The sequence below is a fragment of the Borostomias antarcticus genome (assembly GCF_949987555.1).
Source record: "Borostomias antarcticus genome assembly, chromosome: 29".
Lineage (NCBI taxonomy): Eukaryota > Metazoa > Chordata > Actinopteri > Stomiiformes > Stomiidae > Borostomias > Borostomias antarcticus.
In genome coordinates this window covers 4,562,620-4,583,539 of record NC_140262.1, presented here as the reverse complement: position 1 = coordinate 4,583,539, position 20,920 = coordinate 4,562,620, and the positions used below count along the sequence as shown (strand labels likewise).

The 20,920-nt window shown below is 48.1% G+C and overlaps 2 protein-coding genes across 2 annotated transcripts; one reads left to right on the top strand and one right to left on the bottom strand.

The window, feature by feature from the left end:
- The first annotated feature begins 55 nt into the window (after window positions 1-55).
- acsf2 (acyl-CoA synthetase family member 2) lies at window positions 56-19,536 on the top strand. The gene is made up of 16 exons (XM_084459733.1): window positions 56-296; window positions 2,119-2,314; window positions 4,171-4,299; window positions 4,623-4,676; window positions 5,004-5,122; window positions 5,264-5,426; window positions 5,563-5,658; window positions 5,985-6,136; window positions 6,275-6,366; window positions 6,779-6,855; window positions 16,638-16,745; window positions 16,877-17,028; window positions 17,298-17,439; window positions 17,581-17,691; window positions 17,788-17,856; window positions 18,778-19,536. The coding sequence occupies exons 1-16, from the start codon at window positions 193-195 to the stop codon at window positions 18,826-18,828; spliced, it is 1,815 nt and encodes a 604-aa protein (XP_084315859.1). The 5' UTR covers window positions 56-192; the 3' UTR covers window positions 18,829-19,536.
- chad (chondroadherin) lies at window positions 8,730-13,931 on the bottom strand (the record flags this gene model as incomplete). Its single annotated transcript, XM_084459739.1, has 3 exons — window positions 8,730-8,871; window positions 9,249-9,412; window positions 13,146-13,931. 3 exons carry the CDS (start codon window positions 13,929-13,931, stop codon window positions 8,730-8,732), a joined length of 1,092 nt encoding a protein of 363 aa, XP_084315865.1.
- Window positions 19,537-20,920: the final 1,384 nt, after the last annotated feature.

Here is a 20,920-nt window from a genome sequence, read left to right as displayed (position 1 = left end):
ATATTGCAACCTGAATACTAGAATACCGATGTTTGTCTGTATTTCTTATTCTTATTGAACGGTATTTCTTATTCCGCTGCACGGTTCTTCTGCCACTTTTCCGTTTCTCCAGTCCGTGGTGCATCGTTGGCGTTGATTCCGTCTGTCAATAAGTAATTTAGGCGAACATAAAGCATACAGAATACCGGGGACATGTTGAGGATACTTTGTAGTTCACTTCGACTTAGGTCGAAGGTCTTACCCACGCCAGCGAAGCTAAGATCATGGAGATTACCTTCTATTGTGCAAGGAAGCTGGTGAGTAGCTTTGTTTCAATAAACACTAACATTCCGAAAAGTGCAAGTTCCAAGATCAACCATCATGAAGTAGTTGTGCGTGCTTTGTGATTTTGCAAGGCATACTGTTGGTATGAGAACATTGTGTGCTATCCATGCACTTGATATATCTTTAAACCTTTCATATTTCGTTTATTTTATCTGGGTGGGGTCGTCCTGAGGTCGAGGAGACCCAGCCTATAGCTTTTCTTGGAAGTGTTCTTTCTGCATGAGTGATGTGACGTTCGCGAACGATCCGATTCTTTTGAACGACTCTTTAAAACGAACAATGGGAACCGATTCGCAGTTGAGGGAGCGTTTCTTTACTAAAACTTGCACTGATGTTTGCAGGGTTTGAGTTTTTCTACCAAAATATTCTTGTGTGTAATGTTTTTTTCTGTATTGTTAATGTTCTTGTGTGGAAAACTTTGCACTAAAAACTGTGTTGCACAGTAATTCATTGTAGCCTGCTTAGTTTTTTAGGTGTTGCGTGAATAACATGTCAGGTTTATTTACACAAACACATGTTATACAAAGGGTGAATCCCCAAAAACATCCTAGGAGATGCATGGCAAACACTGGTGTATGTTTGTGTGTGCGTGAATGTGCCTGGGCCCAGATAGAGGTAGGGGTAGGGTGAAATGGGTAAACAGCGGCACTATGCCATGGATGTATTAATAGAACCTCTATGCCCACGGGACACAGATCAAGTGGGGGTCTGGGGGTCCTCACCCATGAGATTATGAGTGCCAGACACCTCATTTCCTGCATTCCAGTTAATTTGCACACATCAATTTCATAGTCCTCTGCTATTCTCATCATGAATAAAGCAAATAAAGAGTCAAGAAAGAGTGTAAGAGAAATTAGAGTAAAGAACAGTTGCATCAATTATATTAAGGATCAATTCAATAAACATCAAGAATATAGACATGAGCAAAATCATCATCAATCAATCATCAAAATGTTAGAGCACAGAGAGATAATGGTTGTTTATGCATGGGTGAACTGTTTTTTTTTTTTGCTTCCTTCTGTAGGACCTGTCCATCCAGGGACGTGCTGGGGGGGGGGGGGGGGGGCTGAGCGGTTATCGCCGTGATTCTCCAGAACCTACAGGTGGCCAGCACGGCCCTGTGTCCATCCCCTAATTGCTGAAAAAGTTTCATCATCATGTTATCAGCGGCAGGTTTAAAATCCAGCGATAGGCTGCCTACAATCACGCCACCAGAGTTCTATTACTTGCGTAGCCTAGTTGTTCTCGGTTTTGTTATTTCTCGTATCATTCCAAGCATGCAGTGAAGTTGTCGTTGACCTACAGGTAGGCCTAATGTACAGTGTACACAGTGTACACAGTGTACAGTGTCAATGTACCCAGCTCGCACACGACCGACCTTCAACATTGAAATATAGTTGGATTACTGTCAGTTGTCGTTTCAACCTTGAAACAATATTGAATGCTCAATGGTTGATAAAATACTTTTAAATCAAGGTTGAAATTCTGTTGAAGATCTGTACGTTGATGTACAACAACGTCTGGCAAGGTGTCCCTTATTTCTCCACATTGAAGGTGGCAACTCTAACCCTATAGCCCCAACCCTGCTCAGGCATTTGCCCCTAGGGCCTACTCTCTAACCCTATAGCCTCAACCCTGCTCAGGCATTTGCCCCTACACAACCAGTTCCTGTCTTTCTCGCCATCTCCTACTGAATAGTTTCCCATGAATTCAAGTCCCTCCTTTCAGTATTATCAGCGCTCCCATGGCTCTAGCCACTAAACCACTTGTTTCCATGTGTTTTGTCCCCCGCAGTGCGATCCACGTGGACAGCCCTCCCATGGTGCCCACCCTGACCACCAGCTACGCTCACGGCACCACCACCACGGGCCTGCTCTCCAGCACGGTGGCCGACACGCTGCTGGCCTCTGTGGAACGCTGGCCAGACAGAGAAGCTGTAGTATTCCTGGAGGGCGGGGTCAGAAAGACCTTTTCACAGTTTCAGCAGGATGTGAGTGGTCTATACTTCCTGTTTTTCTCAAACCGGGCCCCCCTCGGGTCACAGCCGGCAGGGGGCAGGGCGGTTCACTACAGGCTCCTCCCCCGCACCCCCCAGTCCAAACCCCATGTCGTTAGCACCCTCACACAGGGAGCTGGCATCATTCTATGTTTTGTTTTCATTCATAGATCCAGCCCGTGATTCGGATCGGCTCCAAATTTGAATGCGTTCTAAGGTGGCCCATGATGCACCCCTTCACTGAGTTTCTTAAAAATGAATTGCCTGTACACTATATGCACACTGTCAAACACACAGTAGCATCTAGTTCCTCATCAACTGACTTATCAAGGCCAGTCGCTTAGCAACACACATCTTGATATACGTACAACATAGAGTACAAAAGGACCAAGAATGTGGATGAGGATTCACAAGCAGGATGGAGGCTGTCTCTCCGCGCCTCGTCGTCCTGGCTAGTGATTGTAGGCAAGATTGAATAGGTATGTCTAGATCTCACTTAAAGATTTCCATTGTTTCAGCCCTTCTCAGGTTCTCTGGCAGCGTGTTCCAGAGGGACATGTGGGCGTCGAAACTGAAAGCTGCCTCTCTGTTAGAACTGTAAGGAGTTAAGAGATCCTCTCTGTTAGGAGTTAAGAGATCCTCTCTGTTAGAACTGTTAGGAGATCCCCTCTGTTAGGGGTTAAGAGATCCTCTCTGTTAGGAGTTAAGAGATCCCCTCTGTTAGGGGTTAAGAGATCCTCTCTGTTAGGAGTTAAGAGATCCTCTCTGTTAGGAGTTAAGAGATCCTCTCTGTTAGGAGTTAAGAGATCCCCTCTGTAAGGAGTAAAGAGATCCCCTCTGTAAGGAGTAAAGAGATCCCCTCTGTTGGAACAGTAAGGAGTTAAGAGATCCTCTCTGTTGGAACAGTAAGGAGTTCAGTACCTGAGGACCTGAGTGATCTACTGAGCATGTACCTAACAAGCATTTCTGAAATGTATCCAGAAGGTGCGTGACTGCGGAGAGATTTGAAGACTAGTAAAATAAGTCTATTCTAAAACGGGACAGATAACCAGTGTAGTGATTGTAAGACTGGTGTGATGTGTGTCCTCTGTCTAGTCTCAGAGAGGACTGGTGTGATGTGTGCCCTCTGTCTAGTCTCAGAGAGGACCGGTGTGATGTGTGTCCTCTGTCTAGTCTCAGAGAGGACTGGTGTGATGTGTGTCCTCTGTCTAGTCTCAGGGGACTCGAGCTGCAGCGTTCTGTATCAAAGTGACCCGGTCCCACCTTTGCTCGTTGGAAACTAGGGCTAAGTTCCAATCTGACCCGTGAGTCAGATATAACTTATCAGTAGCTGAAAGCAAGGTATACCGACTACTGTATAGTTTACACAGCTGATGTCTGGTATCACTGCTCAGTAACTAATGGAGTCATCTGCTAATCTTAAGCTTGCATAATCAGACTCCAGATAAAGACTTCTTGCACTTTGTCTTGATGCTTTTAATGTCTCATGTAAAGCACTTTGAATTGCCTTGTTGCTGAAATGTGCTGTAGGAATAGCAGAGTCGCTGCCCATCTTTCGTCGCAGGCTCAAAACTCATCTCTTCAAGAAGTACTACAACAATCCTCCCTCCTAAGCACTTATTGTATTGTATTGTATTGCACTGTACTTTAGATTGCTATTCTTGCACTTTGCCTTCAGCACTAGATTATGCTCTTAGTCACTTGTTTTAGAAAGAAGATGCACTTGTGAGTTCTGGCAAGTAGTAGTACATTGGCTTTTCCTACGTTAAATGCAATTATTGTTAGTCGCTTTGGATAAAAGCGTCTGCTAAATGACTGTAATGTAATGAATAAGCGTGTGTTGCCTCCAGGTGGACCAGGCGGCGGCAGGGCTGCTGGCTCTGGGGCTGAGGAAGGGGGACAGGCTGGGGATGTGGGGACCCAACACCTACGAGTGGGTTCTGTTCCAGTTCGCCACCGCCAAGGCTGGCATCATACTGGTGAGCACGTACAGCATGCAGGGGGGTGTGTTCAGGGGTAGAACACGCTGTGTTCAGGGGTAGAACTCTGAGCATGTAATTTTGGAATTTTATAATTTTGGAATTTTAAATTTTGGAATTTTAAATTTTGGAATTTATAACTTATGTTATTGTTGTAACTTTGTAAATTTTGTATCTGTGTTAACTTGTTTTTAACCATGTACGGTGACCTTGGGTGTTATGAAAGGCGCCTTGAAATAAAATGCATTATTATTATTATTATTATTATTATTATGTGTTGCGGTCTATCAGCTTTTTTCATTGCTTATTTCGCCATCCGACAGGTGGCTGTGAATCCTGCTTACCAGGTGCAAGAAGCAGAGTTCACGCTGAGACAGGTGGGTCGCGTGTCTCTGTGCAGTAGCTGAATCAGTTGAAATAATGAACTGAAGTGATGAGATGATATCACTCCCTCAGTGATCCCTGTCATCCCCTCTCTACAATAACCTGCAGCACTACTTGTAGTATAGACGATGACAACCATGGTACTCTACCCGGGTTCGATTCCCGGCTCGGGTCCTGTGCCGCATGTCCTCCCCTCTCTCTCTCTCTCCCACATTTCCTGTCTTTCTTGAACTGTCCTGTCGCATTAAAAGCTGAAAAGCCCTAAAAAAATATCTTAAAATAAAAGTAATGTCCAAAGCTGTCTAAATGATTGGTCTCAGGTGGGATGCAGCGCGATCGTGTGCCCGACCGAGTTCAAGACCCAGAAGTACTGTGACATGCTGAGACAGATCTGCCCTGAGATCCAGTCTGGCAGCCCTGGAGCCATCAAGAGTGCTAAGTACGGCTCACACACACACACACACACACACACACACACACACACACACACCCGTCGACTATAATATTACACTATCATTTTCACTGGTTCATCCACGGTCCCTCATCCCCTCATCTCAACCTCCGGTCCCTCCTCTGTCAGACTCCCAGACCTCCGCGCTGTGATCGTGACAGACAGCCGACAGCCCGGCATGTTGAACTTTGATGACGTGATGCAGGCGGGCACCAGCCAGCACATGCGGCAGCTGCAGGACCTTCAGAAGAAACTCTTATTCGACGAACCCATCAACATTCAATTTACATCGGTACCGTGACCATTCTCTGATCATTGAGTTTGTTGCTGCACTCTCTGCGCCAAGTCACTTTCTAGCACCATCTCGTTGTGAAAACCAAGACACGTTACATGATTATTTCCTTCACAAATATCTCGTCTGTTATCAGGGCACAACCGGAGCCCCCAAAGGAGCCACCCTCTCCCATCACAACATCGTCAACAACGCCAACATCATCGGCATCCGCGTGGGCTACAGCTGGAGGGTGAGCAGACACAAGAGCTGTGTTCTGAATCGCTCCCTATTCACTATATAGTGCACTATATAGGGCGTCAGCCATTTTGTTTGTAGTGTCCGAATGTCCGTTTGTAGTGTCCGCCACCGTAGTGCACGTGAGCGGTTTTGGGGGTCAGTATCTTGCTCAAGGACACTTCGGCACACTGCCGGGAGCTGGGATCGAACCGGGGACCTTGCGATCCCCAGCCGGCCGCTCTACCTCCCGAGCTACGTGCTGCTAGCTAAATTAGCTAACCCCCGTGTGGCTTCGACGTATCGGTGTTTGTGTTTGATCCTCTGCATGTGTTCCCTCAGCCCAACACGCGCGTCTGCGTGCCCGTTCCCATGTACCACTGCTTCGGCTCCGTGGGGGGCAACATGTGCATGGCCGTGCACGGCGTCACCCTGGTCTACCCCTCCACTGGGTACGACGGCCGCGCCAACCTGGCAGCCATAGAGAAAGAAAGGTAGCGTACACAGACGGTTCTACAGTATTAACTACAGACCGTTTTAAGTAATCAGCCCTGTATTATTCATTATTACTGGAGCGCTTGTTTCGGTAAATGGCGACGCCCTGTGTTGTGTTCTCTACTCTGCCCTCTCAGATGCACGTTTATCTACGGAACTCCTACCATGTATATTGACATGCTGAGTCAGCCGGACCTGGCCAAGTTTGACCTGTCATCAGTGACAGCAGGTGAGAGGCCACCTGGTCTGTTTCTCTTCAGTTTAAAGCTCAATGAGAGAACTTTTTTATAGCTCAATATTCACCTTTACTTGCTATTGAATTGAGTTTATGAATTGGCCTTAGTAAGACCCCAAAAATAATTTTCGTGACGTGAGACTGCATGAGACCCTGTGAATTTATTATTTTAGAATTTCGGTGTACTGGCAGGAAATCTTGTGGTGGAAACGTGCGTTTGTTATCATTTTTTCCCCATCATTACAGCGAGTTATTGGGGGATTGTGGGATATGTGGTTCTTAAAACACAGTGCCGAGTTCTCATGTAGCTTGAACTGAAGAGACCTACTGTACAGTAGAGGTCCCGTGGGAGGACCATTAGTATCATATTGTTGGTGATAATAAATGGATTCTTTGTGGACAATAGGCATCATGGCAGGCTCCCCGTGTCCTCCTGAGATTGTGAGGAAGGTCATGGACGTCATGAACATAAAAGATATAACCGTGAGTACTTTCCTCCCGCACAAAATCAACGTTACTGAACTTCTGCACGCTGTTGACACGAATATAATCAAACCTTGTATAAAAGTAGGCGAAGAGATTGTGTTTGATCACTAGAGGGAGACATGTTCAAGGAAGAGCGTTCCTTCCACATTCTGTATCCATGCACACTCAGGAAAACACCTCGACTTCACACACATTGCAAAGAAAAACAAGCCCATTTCTTAGATGTTTATTGGATGTGAGAATCACTCCCAAAAGTCGAGTTCAATATAAGAGTTAATGTTAAGTGTTACTTAGTGATACTCCCAGAGTCTGGGTAGTGTTAAATGCTTATAGCTTATCCTCAGATTTGGCGGTCGCCCTCTCATTCGGTACCTGGTATTCCCTAAAACAGCTAAATCAAAAATGTCTCACATTTTTGTACTTTGTACTTTACAAAGTCACAGCAGGGGATATAGAAAAGGCTAATACCCAAACCAAGTATCATGTTCCAGCTTTTCATGAAAGGCTCTCATAGACTTTTGCAACCTCATTCCCGTTTGTTCCGAACAACGTTTCCCCCTTTCTTAACTACTGTTGGACTCTTCGGGTCGGCTAAATACAGATCAAAACAATCTTGAAAGAAAGAAACAACTGCAAAAACGGGATATCTCATCGTCCTCATGCTTTCAGTCTCTCGTCAACGCTGCCCCACCACCAGTCACGCTCACATCTGCAAAGTGTCTCAGTGTCTCATTGTAAATAGTCCCCAGCCGCCCGCGCTGTGTTGTGTTTACCTTTGGACAGAGTTTGTGGAGAGAGAGGTCAGGTCGGGGTCAAGTCAAGCTGCGTCTGCGTCACGTTCGTAGTCACGTTCGTAGTCACGTTTCCTTCGGGATGTTGTCTCACAGTCGCAGAGAAATGTCTCACAGGAGATATAAGACATGACCAGCAGGAGAATGACCCACAATAAATAAAGAGGGCCCTGTGGAACGTTTTTTTTGTGGGAGGGGGATGCAGGTCGTTGCTGTGACAACAGGGGGCGGGGTCCTGAGAGGTGAGGGCGTAAGGTTGGCGTCAGGGCGACGGAGAGATGAGGAGCAAACATGGCGGCTTGCCTGAGTGTTGGCTGTGGGATGCTTGACAAATTCCTCAGCTGTGGAGGGAGGGGGATAAAAGAGGTGTGTGTGTGTGTGTGTGTGTGTTTGCATTGCTAAATGTTGTGTCTGTTACTTCTTTACACAATTCTTCACCTTGGCAACAAGTTATTACTTTACTGTGTGTGTGTGTGTGTGTGTGTGTGTGTGTGTTTTTGCGTGCATGTTATATGTGGCAGATAACTAGATGGACAGTCTTGAAGTAGCAGTTAGCGTTGCTTTCTTTCTCTGCACATGTAGCCTGTCACCTGGACAGGTGTCTCGTCAGCGCCCCCTGCAGAAAAGATAGAAAAACAGCAGCCAAATCAAACATTCTGCCCTCCTCCCCGAACACCCGGGACCAGGACACACCGTACCAGACTGGACCCCCGGGCCAGGATGGAAAAGACAGTCTCAGACTTCTGCGGGGAGGAAGGGGGAAGGAGGAGAGGAATGTGAAAGAACATAAAAGCCAGCTCTGGGGCTTCTGAAAACAACCTTCAACCTCAAGCCAGGCTGTCTGCATCCAAATTTTATTGTCAATGGTCCCAGTCATATAACTGCATTCCTTCATAAAAGTTGAATCATAGAGTGGAGCAGTGGAGCGAGAGGGACTGCAAACTAAGACGGTCGTCCTAACCGACGGTGTCCATTCAAATAACCAGCCGCTTGTAGGCTGAAAAGTTCACTGAACCGAGGTCATGTTGTGACCGGATTCTGACCGTTTTTTTGTGTTTCATAATCGGACGGATCACCTGTTTAATAGCGCGCGCCCGTCTTGGCTCTCTTTGTCTTGACCTTGCAGCCGCTGAACGCGTGGCTGTCCCGGACCTGTCTGCCTCTCTGCTGGGAGGGCGAGGCGCACAGCGCGTCAGGGCGATGGCGGCTGGAGTCCATCCACCTGTAAAACAGAATTAGAATCAGGAGCTTGGGAGGGGGCGCGGCCTCGTGAGACCGCCCGGATCTGGCGAGCTCACATCCTGTTTCACCCCCGCAGACCAGTCAGACAACCTCCATAGGGAATCGTTTGGGCTCGGTCAAAAAAATGTTTTACTGTAGGTGTGAAGATTGCGAGGGGCGGTTGATAGACAGATAGTTCGTCCAATCACCTGCCAAGAATTTTCGAAAGTGCCCGCCCTTTTCCAAACAGAGTTAACGCCGAGTTCCCAGATGGTTATGTGAAGCAAACCATTGATTAAGCAAAGCAAACCATCTGGCGTGTCAGGTGAGGAGAAATATGGAGGCGCTGATGTTTTGTGAATGGTTGGCGGTTCTTACCGGCGTAGAGGGGCGAGCTGGCAGGTGCAGCTCCAGGGGTTGTTGGAGAGGGTGAGGTTGGTGAGGGTGGTGAACTCCAGGCTTCTGGGGAGAGACTTGAGCTTGTTGTTATCGAGGTTCAAGGACTGGATCGCCGTCACTCCGGTGAAAGCACCTTCGGAGAACTAGAGGAAGAGGAAGTGATGCGGAGAAGATGAGCTTAGGTGAACTTTGACCCTGAAAAAATGCTAACCAATCAGACTTTCATTTTCTTATACAGGTGCATCCCCGAAAAATTTAATATTGTGAAAAAGTTCATTATTTTCCGTAATTTAAATCAAAAAGTGATACTTTCATGTATTCTAGATCCATTACACAAAGTGAAATATTTCAGGCCTTTTTTGTTTTAATCTTTATACTTGTACAGTATGTTCAGTATGTTCATTTATACACTTAATACTTGGTGGGGACTCCTTTTGCACAAATTACTGTATCAACGTGGAGCGTGGCCTGGAGGCAATCAGCCTTGAAATATTTCACTACATGTGTAATGAATCTAATATATGAAAGTTTCACTTTTTGAATTAAATTACGGAAAATAACGAACTTTTCCACAATATTCTAATTTTCTGAGATGCACCTCTATACAGTATTCTGTATCTGTTGAACTTGGCCAGATGATTGTGGTTCTGTGGAGCTCAGTGATTTCTCCAGGCCTTTGGGTCGGGGTTAGACCTCACCCTATATCTGTTAGGGGGCAGCCAGCGTTACACAACCTCTAGGGAACCTCTCCTCAGCTCCAGAGTCCGTCTGACATGAAAGACTCCTCTCATGCCTGCTCCTGCGTCGTTGCTTATGTGAACCTTGACTGTCCCCCCCACCGCACCCCACCCCCGTCTCTCAACTTCATATGCATCTGTGAGGCCGCTAAAAACGTCACCGAGGTGCCAGATGAACTGGTCTTCACCGTAGCGAGTAGTACCTCACTACGAGAGGAGGAGGAGGAGGAGGAGGGCCGGAGGCAGGGCGCCAGGAAGGGGGCGGGGCTTACGGGGGTCGTCTTATGTAAGTCTCGAAGAGACGGGGCTGTTGAAGAACCCTTCTGGGGAATTTCCACTGCGGAGGGACGACAGCGCAGCAGGGATGACTGGGTTTATGAAGCAAAGATGGATGACTTCCAACATGGCTGGCTTGTTTTTTTTCTCTCTCTCTCTCTCTCTCTCTCTCTCTCTCTCGGTCTCTCTGTCCCTCTCTCTCTCTCTCTTTCTCTCGCTCTCTGTCCCTCTCTCTCTCTCTCTCTCTCTTTCGTCTCCCTCTCTCTGTCTCTCTCCTTGTCTCTCTCGTCTCCCTCTCTTGTCTCCCTCTCTCTCTGTCCCTCTCTCTCTCTCTCTCTGTCCCTCTCTCTCTCTCTCTCTGTCCCTCTCTCTCTCTCTCTCTCTCTCCCACTCTCTCTCTCTCTCCCTCCTGTAGCTTCTCTGCCAGGAAGGCTCCCAAAGAGCCCAATTGTCCATTCACCTGGGGGCTAAAAATACCCCGTGTTCATGGTGAGTGGAACACCCTGGCCCTGTTTACCTGTCTGCTAAGACTTCCTGACCTGGGCACAGGCCCCGCCCCCTGAGGGGAGAAATCACTCCAGGCTCAAAATAACACTTGTGTAATAATTAGGCCAGGACATGCTTGGCTACGGTCCAGCAAACAAACACACCCTAAAAATACCCCAAATTTGTCTGGAAAAGGGGCTTCACCCCCCCCCCAACTGCGTGTTTCCAGTTCCCCGTCTCCCGATGCTTCCCTCCACTCTCACACACTCAGTCTAAGTCTGGTTATTACACAATTTCCCCACTGGGATGCTTCCGTACTGGGAGGCACAGGAGGTTCAGCCCCACTGGATCAACTTCAAGTGTTGAGTAAACGTTGGGTCTTGAAGGGCCAGTGTGTTCAGTAGCCAGGAGTAGCCCTTTCACTGCGACTCTGAAGCAGAGGAGCTGGGTTCTTACTGTGAGGGAAAGACTTGAGTGTTGTTCCAGTAATACTGTACTAAAACTACATGTGCGTCTCAAAAAATTTGAATATTGGGGAAAAGTTCATTATTTTCCGTAATTTAATTCAAAAAGTGAAACTTTCATATATTATAGATTCATTACACAGAAATATTTCAAGGCTGATTGCCTCCAGGCCACGCTCCACGCCGATGCAGTAATTTGTGCAAAAGGAGCCCCACCAAGAGTTGAGTGTATAAATGAACCTACTGAACATACTGTACAATCATAGATTAAAATAAAAAAGGCTTGAAATGTTTCACTTTGTGTAATGGATCTAGAATACATGAAAGCTTCACGTTTGAGTTAAATTACAGATTATTATTATTTATTTTATTTTATTTTTTACTTTACCACAGACTCGATAAAATGTGTCTTCCAAAAGTTCCCAGCCCGACCCGCCTTTAAATCACTTTGGGCTTGAACGTGTTAAGTGTGATGATGCGTTCAACCACCTCAGACGATGACCTGAACCTCAGGAATGAGGAGCTTGACGAAGCCCCGTAGGACGGCGTGTCTGAGTTAGTGTGCTGGTGGTTTTTACGTTAAGAGGCTTAACTGTGGTTTGTGGCGTCCGATGTCAGATCGCCACGTCACTTTGTTAGGAATCCCCAGCCGGGAAGACACGCAGATAACACCGTTTAACCCTGTTTAAATTAAGTGGGGTTTTGTCCTGCGCCATTTTAAAAGGTGGAAATGGGGGCCTTCTTTATTCCCACCAGGCTGTACTGTGAGCATGTCATCCATTCACATGTCATCCATTCACACAGCGTGGAGATGGGATGGACTGTGCTTTGCTCTGGCCTACTGTGCTTAAACACACTCTAGCGATGTATGCTGTAGCATACACACACCCACACACACACACACACACACACACACATACATACACACACACACACACACACATACTGTGTGTAGTGATTTATACTGCCTTTAAGTGATGTGCCGTTCTGGTCTGGTCAGAGACCAGGATGAAAGCGCCCCCAGAGCGAGATCCTGCTGCTCTCAGCACATGTGCTCTCTCTGCGTCAGGCTTCCTGATGCACGTGTGTCTGCTTATCTCCCATAATGCAATGCAACCAGCGGGTAGATAAATGCACCACAAGGATCTGGTCAGGATACAGCGAGGCGGAGGGGTAGAAAGCAAAAAACACATTGACCAAAGCTTGGCCTCGATGTTCGGCCTCACGTTAATCTAGACGGTGGGTCTCCGCGGGATATGACTGACCGGTACAGACAGGATATGACTGACCGGTACAGACAGGATATGAATGACCGGTACAGACAGGATATGACTGACCGGTACAGACCGGATATGACTGACCGGTACAGACGTTATATGACTGACCGGTACAGACGTTATATGAATGACCGTTACGGACCTCGCGTGACGCCCCTGATCAACATCCAGCCTCAGGCTATGAGGAGGAGCACACAGTCGAGAAATGACCGCTGGCTGCCGAGAAGGGGGAGTCGACCGGCGCAAATACTGTACGTTGATGGATCTGGTCGAGATGGGCTAGCCACCACCAAAACAAACACACAGCCCCCCTCCCCCGTCCTCAGCAAGGCCAGGAATATGAGAGCCCAGAGGACAGAAGAGCTTTCATTTGTTCAGGGTTCATCTGATAATTATGGCTCTGAATGAAATGTTTATGAAATCCATATCTATCCATAGTTTAGGGAATAAAATAAATAAATAAAAATACCATAACACTTCTTAAATTACTAATACTTCATTATAATGATTGCTCTCACTTCATATTGTCTACAGTACATCTCTGATATTGTACATTGCTCTATCGTGCGACCGCAGGCCACTGAGCTCTTTGGAAGGCGATCCCCCTTCAATACCACCGTGGAAATCAAAACTAACCTTCTCCAGACCCATGCTATCCAGGTGCAGCTTCTCCATGTAGCGTCCGAAGCTCTGGAAGGCGTTGTCGGGGATGATCCTGAGGGGGTTCCCGGCTAGGCTGAGCTCCTCCACCACCCGGAGCTTGCTCATGGCGGCGCTCGGGTACGTGGACAGCCTGTTCCTGTCCAGGTGCAGGATGGCCAGGTTCTCCACGTCGTCCAGAGAGCCCGGCAGCAGTGTGCTGAGCTCGTTGGCGCTCATGTGCAGCCAGCGCAGGTCCTTGGCCCCCGTGAAGGTTCCCGGTCGCAGCTCGCGCAGCTTGTTGTCGTTGAGCTGCAGGATGAAGAGGTTTATCATGGGCGCCAGGACGCCCCTGGGAAGGTCGCTGATGCGGTTGCCGTCCAGGTAGAGGTAGGTGAGCTCAGAGAGGTCCTCGAAGGCGCCGGGCTTGACGACGGTGATCTCGTTGTTGGACAGGTAGAGGTAGACGAGCTTCTTGAGCCCCTTGAAGGCCTGGCTGCCGATCTCCCGGATCTGGCAGTGCTGCAGGTGCAGGGAGATGAGCCCCTTCATGTCGGTGAAGGAGCCCATGGGGAGGCTACCCAGGCTGTTCCTCTGCAGGTTGAGCAGCCTCGTGGCGTCGGACACCTTGGGGATCCTCCGCAGCCCCACGCCGTCGCAGATGACGTGCTGCAGGTCGCCGTGGCAGTGGCACTGGCCGGGACACTGGCCGGGGGCGGGCCACACGGCGGGGACGAAGACCAGGAGACAGGTCCACGCCGACAGGACGCTCGCACGCCGCATGCTTCGACACCGTAGACTCGTTAACGCGCGTGACTGTCCGCTCGGCCGGTCTCTCCGTAGGTCTTCTGTCTCTAGAGAGCGTCCCCGCTGGAAAAAGTCCCAGAAAAAAGCCCCCCGAGAGGAAAAGGAAAGCGGGAAGATTCCGAGAGGGAAGAGGAGCGGAGTGTGAGAGAGAGGGAGGGAGAGAGAGAGGGCTTGTGTGACTGAGGGTAAAAGGTGGGCAGAGCGGAGAGATTCACTTTGGCTTGTGAGAGGAGGACGGCAGTCAACAGAACACAGCACTATTTATAACATTTATTTGAGGAAAAAAAACGAGGAGGGCTCGCCAGGGTGTTATGTGGAGAGGTCTGCCTGAGGAAGTCAAGTGTCACGAGTTTAACTCTGGGATCTGCATGTGTAGGGGGCTTCAACTAAATTTGATCAACTTTGGAAACTTTACTTAAATGATAAGTCAACTGTCAAATTTTTTGGGGGTGGTTTACACAGAGATCAATTAAAAAAATCAATGTTATCTTTTTTTCTTAAATAATATTTGTATGCTCACTCCTTACTCAGGATTCATAAACTGTCTCACTAACTGGAAAATCCCAGCCACTCCAAAAGGTACCAGGAGGGAGGAATACATTTAAAAAACCTTTATAGTGGCACGGCTACATACTAAAAGATATGTTTCCACCAGCTGGTCTTCAGGGCAGACCAGCTGGTCGAAACATGCGCCCATCTTTTAGCAGAGTATGTGCCGTGCCACAATAAAGGGTTCTTAAACATATTCCTCCTTCCTGATACCTGTTTGAGTGGCTGGGGCCGTACCTTTTCTTTTAAAACCCATGTAAACCTTGGTTTTTCGGGAGGTGAAAATGATCTCAAGTCTTGTGTCTGCCCTGTGTGTTGACCTCATCCAGGCGGTAAGAGGTTAAAGGTGGCAGCACTTGAGGTTCCAGACGTTTCTATTGTTTTTCAGTCTGCGGTCGGAGGAAAAGGAGCCGTTCTTGGGTGGCTCTCATAACCTATAATAGTCCCCAGATGGTTGGCGAGTGGCGAGACTCCTTTTCAGGTCACAACAATGATGCTTCTTTCCTTGCGAAAACAGTTTAATTCCTGTGTGCATATTTTCTTTTCTTTTGAAATGAGTAAGGTGTTACCTAATAAAAGTCTGTGGTCAATCTGGCGTTCTTGGTAGTGGCGAGCGAGCGAGCGAGCTAGGTGTGGCTGAATCAAGTTTCAGCAGATGGGAGTGGAGGTTGCGAGCCTCATACTGTATATATTTCACAGTCTGACCCAGGAGTGATGAAGCAGTGATGTAGCGTGTGTCTAATCAACCAGCCAGATGTGAGATCAAAGCGTTGGTGTTCAAAACCAAGCAGCTCTCGAAATAGCCTAGAGGAGCAGGAGAGGAGAGATGGAGGCTGAGAATGTGCTTCAACCCCTGGGAGGCTGACTGGCCCTGGGAGGCTGACTGGCCCGGGGAGGCTGACTGGCCCTGGGAGGCTGACTGGCCCTGGGAGGCTGACTGGTCCTGGGAGGCTGACTGGTCCTGGGAGGCTGACTGCCCGGGTCCTGGGACACGTTGGCCTCAGGTCGGCGCGTTTACGAGTCTTGATAGACACTCTCAAGTTAGGCGGAATCTAGAGTTTACTCAACAAATTTAACGTTTTATTGGGAACAGCTTCCTCCCGGTGTTCCAGGTGAACGTTCTCACCACCCACCTCATTTAACTCCTCCCACAGTCACAACATTATTCCCCAGCCAACACCTGTACGCTGTATCTGGACCTCCGTATCTGGACCTCTGTATCTGAACCTCCGTATCTGGACCTCTGTATCTGAACCTCCGTATCTGAACCTCCGTATCTGGACCTCCGTATCTGGACCTCTGTATCTGAACCTCCGTATCTGAACCTCCGTATCTGGACCTCCGTATCTGGACCTCCGTATCTGGACCCCCGTATCTGAACCTCCGTATCTGAACCTCCGTATCTGAACCTCCATATCTGGACCTCTGTATCTGGACCTCTGTATCTGGACCTCCGTATCTTGACCTCCGTATCTGAACCTCCGTATCTTGACCTCCGTATCTTGACCTCCGTATCTGGACCTCCGTATCTGAACCTCCGTATCTGGACCTCCGTATCTGGACCTCTGGTACGTTTCCTCTCTAGACGGATGGGCTCCTCTGACCCGGACACATTCTCCAGCTCTTCAGAGGCTGACAGCGATGCTGACCCCCCCCCCCCCCCCCCCCATGTCCACTGGCCAGTCATCCGTTACTCGGCTTGTCTTTCATCAGTGATTCCATCAGCACAATAAGAGAGAGAAATCAAGCTGCCATTTCTGGAGATTTTCCTCAAGGTTGCATTCAATTACAAATTCCCCCCAGTGAAGAACTGTGGATTTTAAAAATCTTGGTTCAAGTTTTTTTCTCTCTCTTGGCTGTCTCTGTGTGAGCTACGTTCAGGTCAGGCAGAGGTCGGGAGCAATGTCCTACAGGTGTGCCAGTTGACAGGGGGGCATCACATACCTCACTGGCTCCCAGGCACAGACTGGCCCACTCAGCTGGGCAGGTCGTGTGAAGACGTCCAGCTCAGACCTGTGGGCGGACAGACGGACCTTCTCTACACCAGACCCATTTTTTCCCTCCACAGAATGACGCCCGGCTCTTGTAACCAGCTCAGACGAACCTGTGTGTTCTGTTCTCCTCACACTGCAGCTGGGCTACGGGACGACTGAGAACAGCCCGGTGACGTTCATCGGATTCCCAGTGGACAACGCCGAGAGGAAGACTGAGACCGTTGGGTGTATCACCCCCAACATTGAGGTATTCGTTAATCATTCACTTATTACACGCGCTGGCTTTTACTGTAGAATGTCGTCTTAAATGGCAGCTACACCTACCCTGAAACTGCACCTGTTCTGACCCTCACCTGACCTAGCGCTCACCGTTCACAGGCTAAAGTGGTGGACCCTGTCTCTGGTCAGATCGTGCCCATCGGGATGTCGGGAGAGGTGATGATCAGAGGTTACTGTGTGATGCTGGAGTACTGGGGCGACGCCGCCAAAACCGACGAGTGCATCAGCAAAAACCGCTGGTACAAGACTGGGTGAGTGAGTGAGGCGGTCCACGTCGCCGTCTGGACCGTGGCTAAACGCCCTCCGGGACAGTCTGGACCGTGGCTAAACCCCCCCCCCCCCCGGGACAGTCTGGACCGTGGCTAAACGCCCTCCGGGACAGTCTGGACCGTGGCTAAAAGCCCCCCGGGACAGTCTGGACCGTGGCTAAACGCCCTCCAGTACGGTCCTTTCCACTCATTCATTCACTCTTGACCAAACGCTGAGATTTCGTGGCGCGTGTGTCTATACCCCTACACAGTGACATCGGCAGCCTGGACAGCTACGGCTACTTGCGCATCACGGGCCGAATTAAAGACATGATCATCCGGGGAGGGGAGAACATCTACCCAGCAGAGATCGAGCAATTCCTTCACACCCACCCCAAGATCCAGGAGGCACAGGTAAATCCGTCCTCCATCTACATGTGCGCACCTGGATTAGGAAGAAGGTGTGTAAATGTGTCTGGAAATGCGCTCTAGATAAGGGACACCGAGCGCACGCTTGTCATTGAAATAGTAACGATGTCACTTCCTCTTCCTCAGATCGTTGGGGTGAAGGACGAGCGAATGGGAGAGGAGATATGTGCGTGTATCAAGCTGCACGCGGGACAGGAGTGCAGCGTAGAGGACATCAAGGCCTACTGCAAGGGCAAGGTGAGGAAATCCACTCCCAGCTGAACTCCGTTTCCCAGAACCCCCCCCCCAGTTCTAACCATAACTGCTGATCCGTTCCTCTTCTGCCCCTCTCAGATTTCTCATTTCAAGATTCCGCGCTACGTGACGTTTGTGAAGAGCTACCCGCTCACCAGCTCTGGAAAGGTAGCTTCTCACACCTCATACTTATTCATAGCACCGTTTCTCCAGATGGGAACCGTGGAAAGGAAGGACATGCTCTTCCGTGTTTTATTTCTTCCGGTTAACGAGATGTTGAGCTGATGGAGATCTCGTCTGAGGACGACCTAGCGAGAGATGTCGAACTGTGTTGGAAAAACACAGCAGAAGACTTAAGTAGTGAGCAGATGTCATATAGTCTGAGATACACTGGCCTGAGAGAGCAGTAGTCCTGGGGACAAACTGGCCTGAGAGAGCAGTAGTCCTGGGGACAAACTGGCCTGAGAGAGCAGTAGTCCCGGGGACAAACTGGCCTGAGAGAGCAGTAGTCCTGGGGACAAACTGTCCTGAGAGAGCAGTAGTCCCGGGGACAAACTGTCCTGAGAGAGCAGTAGTCCCGGGGATAAACTGGCCTGAGAGAGCAGTAGTCCTGGGGACAAACTGGCCTGAGAGAGCAGTAGTCCCGGGGACAAACTGGCCTGAGAGAGCAGTAGTCCTGGGGACAAACTGGCCTGAGAGAGCAGTAGTCCCGGGGACAAACTGGCCTGAGAGAGCAGTAGTCCTGGGGACAAACTGGCCTGAGAGAGCAGTAGTCCCGGGACAAACTGTGTTATCCCTTGTCTGTAGTCGTTCTCAAGTGACAGTTTAAAATCAATTTGAAATTGAGATTTACTTACAGTAAGTAGCCCAACCCTGAAAACAAACCCTCAGACAGGAGGAAAATTAGCTATTACCAGTCTGCACACACACACACACACACACACACATTCTGCTGAAGAGGGCGTTGGATAGTCACGAAACACCGCTGCTGTCTGGTTGATTAGAGAAATCACTGACATGAAACACTACTTTACTAACCTACCTACCTACCTAACCTTACTAACCCTTTTCTCTCTCTCTCTTGTCCAGATTCAGAAGAACATCTTGCGTGAGCAGATGGAGGCGCTGCTGCTTCTGTAGAAGAAAATGGGTGTTTTGATTCTATCTCTTTTGTACGTCCTCTATCAGCCAAAACATGAAGCAGAATCCAGTACTGTACCAACTGTAGAAATCATGATGTATAATACCAATTTTGTGTTTATATGGATGTACTGCACACATATCACACCGCGCACACATATACACATACACACACTCACATATCACGCCGCACACACATACAGATACACACACACACACACACACACACACACACACACACACACACACTGTATATACACTGACTGCTCTAGCATCGTTTTTGCGGAATCCGAGTCTAAAAAGTGAATGGAGGTGAATGGCCAGTCATGTTTGGACAGTACTAGATACTGGATAACGGATAAATAAAGAGTTTGGTTGCAAAACGAGATATGTCCATTTTGAGAAATGTTGGTTATTTGATATTAATATTTAGGATTACATAGCATTTTGTGGATAAACACATTTTAAGGTACAACAAAAATGTATAATTATAAAATCTGATGACAGAATAAAGGTACCTATTAGCAATCATTTCTGATAATAAAATGCAAATGTGAAAAACTAGTGTTTATCTTGTTTTGCAATGAAGCTCTTCAAATATACCATATAATATACCATATACTATACCATATACCATATAATATAGCATACACAGATGAGCAACTTGATCAACATGAAAGTCAGAAACTGCATACTTTTAGCCATGAAACATATTTTACAGGGTCCAAAACCAAAGAAGTACTTGTTTTTTGGACAAAAATAAACCACTACACTATTAAAGCCAGCTGTAGGTGTGGCTGTCTTTACTGCATGAGAGAAGTAGTTCATTATTCTATTGATCTTGGTGGCAGGTGGATTTCTTCTAAGCCTTGGGAACGCCACAGCTCACATACATGAGGACTCGCAGCTGTGTAGAATTTCCTTTCGGGTCTGTCCAGGGTACATGTGATCTGCTCCTCGTGCTTAGCTGGAAGAGATGGACTGGAGAGTCTAGACTGGAGACGATGGCCTGATACAGATCTGAGGATCACGGAGAAAACAGTGGCCTTCGTGTCACTGGAGTTTCCTGGCTCAAGGATGGGCAACTTGTTTTTATACTGAACTAGAAATGGCACAGACCTCCGCCCATGAATACATTTTATGGCTCTGTGCATACGTGCGTGCGAGCAGGACATGTTTGGTTTTGCAGCATTTTTTAGGTGGAGAGCTTTATGCCAGTCCAAACCCTGTGTCTCTGTGACCTTCCCATGTCGGGATATGGCTGTTTCAATTTCCCCTATTGACGATGAATGGGGGGGATTTTTCACTCCCCAAGTCCAAAGAATGAATGAAGGTGAATGGCCGGCCGTGTTTGAAAATCGGTCTAGTACTTTTTGCCTAATCCTGGCAAACAAACACACCACTGTTTGTTTGCTCTGTCGCAGGGGCGGAGCTAATGAGTCCAAGTGCGTTAACAGACTGACTGCTGAGAGTCATAGAGACTGTTTACTGGATGCAGTCTATAAAAAACATAACTGTCTATGGCATTCACAGAGCACATGAAAAACATTGGTTTACTGAATCCACTGTTTATATGTTGTCCTCCCTAGCTCCTCTGCGGCCAACTTCATTCTCACAGCAGCGATGAAGAAACCTGGAAATTATTTCTGTCATCTGTGAACCCAAATAAAATTGTACTGAGTTTCCAGAAGCACCATCATCAGTAGCTGGAAGCAAAACAACATCCATACTTATACAATGATGAGACACGTATGAGTGGGCCTAATATCATCCACCATCCATCCACCCTCTGACCAAAGCAGTGTTGATGTCTCCCTCATGTGGCACCAAGGTGTGTAGCAATGTAGACCTTTGGCTAGGACAGTATAATAGACCATTAGTGAGTTTTGGTAGGAACATGTTTGACCAAAATCACATGCAAAATGAGTCAAAGCAACAAGAAATGTCTTTTGCATCATTCAGTCGATATGCAGGCCCAGCCTGTGTGACTGCATCCGTCAGGTCACTCTCACAAAGAGCAAAGCTAGTATCATCAGTCTTTAGATGTATCCTGTTTGAATGGTCAAGAGGAAGCTATACTCCCGTGACAAGA